This window comes from Aristolochia californica, unplaced genomic scaffold, assembly GCF_029961685.1.
Source record: "Aristolochia californica isolate CCGP_79_NKW_82.1479 unplaced genomic scaffold, dmAriCali1.0.hap1 SCAF_13, whole genome shotgun sequence".
Taxonomy (NCBI): Eukaryota; Viridiplantae; Streptophyta; class Magnoliopsida; order Piperales; family Aristolochiaceae; genus Aristolochia; species Aristolochia californica.
In genome coordinates this window covers 7,394,345-7,400,417 of record NW_027181804.1, presented here as the reverse complement: position 1 = coordinate 7,400,417, position 6,073 = coordinate 7,394,345, and the positions used below count along the sequence as shown (strand labels likewise).

General features: G+C 40.2%; 1 protein-coding gene across 1 annotated transcript; it reads left to right on the top strand.

The window, feature by feature from the left end:
- The first annotated feature begins 936 nt into the window (after nucleotides 1-936).
- On the top strand, nucleotides 937-3,132 carry LOC137948284 (squamosa promoter-binding-like protein 8). The gene is made up of 4 exons (XM_068794315.1): nucleotides 937-1,202; nucleotides 1,348-2,064; nucleotides 2,544-2,701; nucleotides 2,787-3,132. Exons 2-4 carry the CDS (start codon nucleotides 1,436-1,438, stop codon nucleotides 2,960-2,962), a joined length of 963 nt encoding a protein of 320 aa, XP_068650416.1. The 5' UTR covers nucleotides 937-1,202; nucleotides 1,348-1,435; the 3' UTR covers nucleotides 2,963-3,132.
- The last annotated feature ends 2,941 nt before the right edge of the window (nucleotides 3,133-6,073 follow it).

The window sequence follows — 6,073 nt, the reverse complement described above, 5'->3', positions numbered from 1 at the left end:
AAAAGAGGTCCATGTGAAAAAGTCTTGGATATCCAACCCAGCCCAATAGCTCATGAATTAAATCATGAGGAGGTATTGGGCCACAAACCGATTTTTATGGATCCATTAACTTTTCCCCGCTCTTCGCATTCTGCTTTGATTGGAACATTAATAGTGCATTAATTAGGGTTATATACTTTAGGGTTATTAAGAACATTAATAGTTTAATTAGGAAAACCTCCTCAGGTACAAGATCTTACACGTGCAGAAAACCCCCCGGAAAAGATCTTTCGGAATTCACACGAGCTCAGGGGCAGTGGCAAACCACGGCATCCGTAGCTACCGGGGCAGCACGAGTTGACGTGGACGGTCAAGATGAAGCAATTGCGAGAGTGCAAGGACGGAGACATGTGTCTCGCTTTTCCGCCACAATGACGGTCTCGGTCGCCCCTGCCCTTCCTTCTGACACGATAAGACGGGCCTCCCGCCCTCTTCTCATTTTCACCTTCGCTACCAGACAAAACCAAACCCCTCTTAAATTACTCTAATACCCTCAAAAATTAATGAAGTCCGTGCAAATCCTCGCAGTGGCATAACCGTCATTCAACATAAGCTGCTCAGTACACTCTCTCTCCTAATCTCTTATTCTTCCAACATTCCGTACGCAGGGGTCAACGTCCGTGTCAGCCTTTTCCACCTAATGCCTGCACAAGCGCGATCCCTCCCAATTATTTCAAATTATAAAATAATTAAATCATATTTATTGGAATACATCGTACGTAGATACGATCTCCTACTCGTCGTTTTCTGTCTGCACCTCTGACCAATTAAATCATGAAATGCACATCATTAAGTAGAGATTATTGACGTGAGATCTAATTAAGAGTTATAGACCAATGATTAAGAAGCGACACTATCATTGGCTTTTCGGTAATTTCATGTAGTTCACGTGACACTTTGAGAAATTTACAGTAGCAGAAGTATCTGTGCAGCCGCCTCCGGTCTCAGTTGCTCTGTATAGAAAGAGAGTTGGCTTTGCTGTACAAACCGTCCCTGCTTCTCAGGATCCTTTTTGATCTCCTCAAACGTTTCTATTGCGTGAAGGCAGAGCCCAGAAGAATTACAGAGCAAGGTGGCGTGGAGTTTTCACTTTCGAAACTGCCAATGGTGATCAGCTGCGCTGCTTCCTTGCATTAGCAGAAGCGACCAGTGGTAGATCATGGGTAAGTGAACTGCTGAGGGATTCTGCAATTCTGCGACTTGGAATGTCGTGGAGGGCGATGATCATCGTACTTGTTTTCTAAAATTAGGAGCTTTAATTCCTCGGAATCACTTATCTTTATCCTCTTTTGCTGCCTTCACTTGCAGAGAAAATTTCGCCCTCGTGAACGACTTCTGAAACTTACACTTCCGTCTTCCGGCAAAGCGAAGACTCGACTGACGAAGAGACGAAGAAATGTTGGAGTACGAGTGGGGAAATCCGGCGACGACCCTATTTTCGGGGGAAGATTCCAACCAAGTTTCTGACCAAACGCGTCAGATTCTGGACCCCTACCATCAAAACGTAACACCTGGAGGTCTCCTCCCGCCGGCGTTGCCATTTTCATCGCAGAATCATCATACCCATAGTCATAATTATAATTATTCATTCCTTGAGCAGCAGCAGCAACAAGAAAGCCAAATCCATGCCCTCAATAGTGTCTACGCCTTCCCTTGCCAAAACCCACCCGACCCACTTCCCGGCAGATTTGCCCCCGGTCAGACGTTCGGCCTGGTGGGACCCAAGATGGAGGACATCCCAGCCAACAACGACTTCCAGTTCCCGGCGCGCATCGGGCTAAACCTGGGCGGCCGGACCTACTTCGCCTCATCAGAAGACGACTTCGTGAGCCGGCTGTACCGCCGGTCAAGGGGGGTCAACTCCGGCTCGGCGAACGCGCCGAGGTGCCAGGCGGAGGGTTGCACCGCCGATCTCACCCACGCCAAGCACTACCATCGACGGCACAAGGTCTGCGAGTTCCACTCGAAGGCCTCCACCGTCGTCGCCGCCGGTCTCACCCAGCGCTTCTGCCAGCAATGCAGCAGGTGAGCATCACCGAACTACCAAAATACCAAATTACCCCTGCTTCCCCTCCCTTCCTCCCTAGATTCTAGCTTGTCGGTGTCTCTGGCCCGCGTTCCGGGCCGCAGCATCTACCCTATGATTTTCACCGGATCAAGTGGGTCCTCATTCGATCTTCTCTTCATTTAAAAATAAAAAACGAATACTATTTCTTAATTGCTTCCATGATTGACTTTGAGTCAATGATGGAGTCGAGACCAATGAAAGAGGAGGACGTAGAGCACGTGTCTTCTCACGGTTGGCCTGTAATGATGTGTGCTCTTACGAGAACAGGGACGGCCCCGACTCTGATAAGCTTTTGTTTGTTCACTTTTGTTGGAACTTGGAAACTTCGGAAGATTTACGAGTAAAAAATGTGGCGACAAGCATCAAAATGCATCTGAAATTCTGAACTATGATTTGTGAAGCAGACTCTGTTTTTTCACTGGTTTTTGTTTGACAGGTTTCATCTGCTGTCGGAGTTCGATCAAGGGAAGCGTAGTTGCAGAAAAAGGCTGGCCGATCACAACAGGCGGCGGCGGAAGTCGCGGCCTCAGTCACAGCTGTCTCGTTCTGAGAACCCCAACACTTGCGGCGCGCCTCCAGTCGATTCGACGTCCAGTAATTGCTCAAGTTTGCTTTGTTGCTGACGAAGGTTAGCTGATTTTGTTTCTAATTTAACTGATCGAAACTGGGTGTTTTGTAGAATCGTCGTCGGAGTCGGGCGGCACGGCGCGGTCGTCGTCGGGCATCGTGGCGATCTCTTCTCCGCCGTTCTCGCTCGACTGCTTCGGGTCTAGACATGAGTCGGCCTCGTCTTCCTCCAACTCTCGCTTGCTCCGTCCCTTCAATCGTCGACTCTGGGAAGATGAAGGTTGCTGAGGAGGTAACAGCTACATTCGCTCTCGTGGACGTGTGCCTGCTCTTTATCGTGGAGGGTTGTCCGGGAAACTGACATCAAGTTGAGATGTAGCATGTTAAAGCTTTCCAATCATGAAAGTTGTATAAATTCCTGCATTTAATAATGGAAGAATTGATGCCAGTACTAGTACGTGAAAAAAACCAAATAATCATTCACTGCTGAAGAATCAAGTTTGGTTAGTACAGTGTTGTTAAGATCAAGTTCCGCGTAGTTCGGATACAAAATCCGAGGAAAAATTGCATAATGGGGGGTTAGCGAAATTAATTCACCCAGTTTATCCCAATTATGGTATTAGTGTAGAATGACATGAATTGAAGTGAGATTATACCACTTTATTCAGTTAGGCAAAAACGGGGGAAAACTATTTCCAACTTATTTTGCGATATCACTCTTCTCCTCTGCCTCTCTTTTGGCCTTCGTCTTCCGATTTTGCTCTCTCTGTTCCCTCTGCTTTCTCTCGTCATCGCTCGATTTTTTTTGCCCCATCTTCTACGCATCTCCACTCCGTTTCTCTCGTGGCCACACTCTTCATTCTCCCTCTCTCGTCTCCCTCTCGACCTCCCTCTCTTCTCACTCTCGGTGTCCCTATCTCTTCTCGTTATTGCTCTTCCCTTTCCTCCCCCAATTTCTTTCGATTTTACCTATTTCGGTTGCGATATCCTTCGATTTTTTACAGTTACGTGTCGATTTCTTCGATTGGGCTTAGATTTTCCCATTCGGGGCTGGTTTTTTCCAAATTTTAGAAGGTAAGCCAAAGCCCTAGTTTTTTTTAACTAATTTAGTGTTCTATTTGATTTAATTTTAATTTTTGTGCGTAATTTATGTTGATTGTGGCCTAATTAGGGGGATTTAGGGTTAGGGTTTATGGGATTTAGGGTTCAATTTTGTCTTTACAGGGTTTAATTTCGGGATTATAGTTGGGGTTTGGGAATTTTAGGGTTTTAAGGTCTAGGGTTTAGTCTTTAGGTCTGGAATTAGCGTTTATGTTTTTTAAAAAAAAAATAGGGTTTAGTATTTGAGGCTTTTAGGGGTTTTAAGGTCTAGGGTTTAGGGTTTAGGGTTTGGGAATTTTAGGGTTTGGGGCTAGGGTTTTAAGGACTAGGGTTTAGGGTATATTTTAATTTGCTTAGGGTATATTTTAATTTGTTTACGATTTACGGTTTATTTTTGCATAGTTCTAGTCATCTGCAGTGAAATTAGTTCTACTAATTTTGAAATATTTTACAATGTTGTTGAATATGTTTGAAGTGCTATGGAATGCTCTTGTAATGTGGTGAGGAAATTTTGGAGTTATAAATATCCACCACATAGTCCAGTTCAAACAAGGTTGAGTCACATACACAGGCATCCATTAGCTAATGAAATCCGACCCCTATCACTGACGATGTATGATTCGTAGTGACTACGAAGTCGTATGAGGCTCTACTAGGGGTTCGGTGAATTTGAACTTATGAGTTTGTTTTTGCATTATTCTAGTCATCTGCAGTGAAATTAGTTCGATTAATTTTGAAATGTATTACAATGTTGTTGAATATGTTTGAAGTGTTATGGAATGCTCTTTGTCATGTGGTAAGGAGATTTCGGAGTTATAAATATCCACCTCAAGTTCCAGTTCAAACAAGGCTGAGTCGCCTACACAAGTGTCCATTAGCCAACGAAACCCGACTCCCATTACTGACGATGTACGGTTCGTAGTGACTGCAAAGTCATATAGGGCTCTACCAGGGGTGTTCGGTGAATTTGGACTTATGAGTTTGTTTTTGCATTGTTCTAGTCATCTGCAATAAAATTAGTTCGATTAATTTTGAAATGTTTTAGAATGTTGTTGAATATGTTTGAAGTGTTATGGAATGTTTTTGCTATGTGGTGAGGAGATTTTGGAGTTATAAATATCCACCACATAGTATTTTGTTATTTGTTCGTTGTGTTTAAGTGTGTCCCTAGTGACTACGACGGGTAATGGTTGTTTGATAAAAAAAATTTCCAAGAGGACCATCTCTAATTTAGATAACAAACTCCTCGATCGTATGACATTTGGACCTTCAATGATGACAACAAAATACTCGATCTCTTGGTTGAACAAGTCAATAATGGGAATAGGATGCCCAATGGGGTTTGGAAGCATAACGTGTATTTGGACTGTGTCAATAGGTTCAATGAAGACTCAGCTCATAAAAAAATTGTTGAGCAACTCAAAAATCGACTAGAGCTGCACACTTTCGAGATGTCATAGCGACTAGCATGTGGAGTGATTATTAGTGGTTGTACTTTATTACTTTTGAACATGTATGTTGTTGTTCGTATGTACTAAACTAGTAAGGTGATGATGTTAAACGCATGAATTCATTGTTAAAAATAATTTACGTTAATTATATTCGTTTTTGTTATATTATACCTTTTTTCATGTGTAAATAATTTATTCTAGTCACATGTTATTAATATATTAATTTATAATAAACTGTAATCATTATGTGGTTTAATTATCCAATTAATTAAACCATTAGTTTTTCATTTTGTGTGAATATATTATTAATTAATAATATGTAAAATATATATTATGTTATTAATAAATTAATATATATATTTATTTATTATGTATTTTTTATTTTTTAATAAAACAGTAAGTTTTAATTTTAAACTATATCTTATGTTATTAAAAATAATTTATTTTTTATTATATTAACTTATGTTATTTTTAATTTTTTTAATTTTAAATAATTTATTCTAGTCACTCCTTATTAATATATTAATTTATAATAAACCATAATCATTATTTGGCTAAATTATTCAATTGCTATAATTAATTAAATCATTAGGTTTATTTATTATATTCTCTTATGTTATTTTTAAAAAAAATTAATTAATTTTGTATAATTTATTCTAATCACATGTAATCATTGTTTTAATTTATAATAAATTATAATCATTAAGTAATATAATAAAAAAATTATTAATTAGGATATTAATATATTATAATACTGCACGTTAAATCACTTATAAGTGTAGTAACCACGTTTATTTTAGTTAATTATATATTTAGGTATATGTTCTATTTAAGTATATCATAAAAG

Excerpts from the sequence above, each read along its gene's own strand:
- LOC137948284 (XM_068794315.1), top strand. The coding sequence starts at position 1,436 with ATGTTGGAGTACGAGTGGGGAAATCCGGCGACGACCCTATTTTCGGGG. Across the intron at positions 2,065-2,543 it reads TTCTGCCAGCAATGCAGCAG|GTTTCATCTGCTGTCGGAGT; the intron begins GTGAGCATCACC and ends TTTGTTTGACAG. Across the intron at positions 2,702-2,786 it reads TCCAGTCGATTCGACGTCCA|AATCGTCGTCGGAGTCGGGC; the intron begins GTAATTGCTCAA and ends GGTGTTTTGTAG.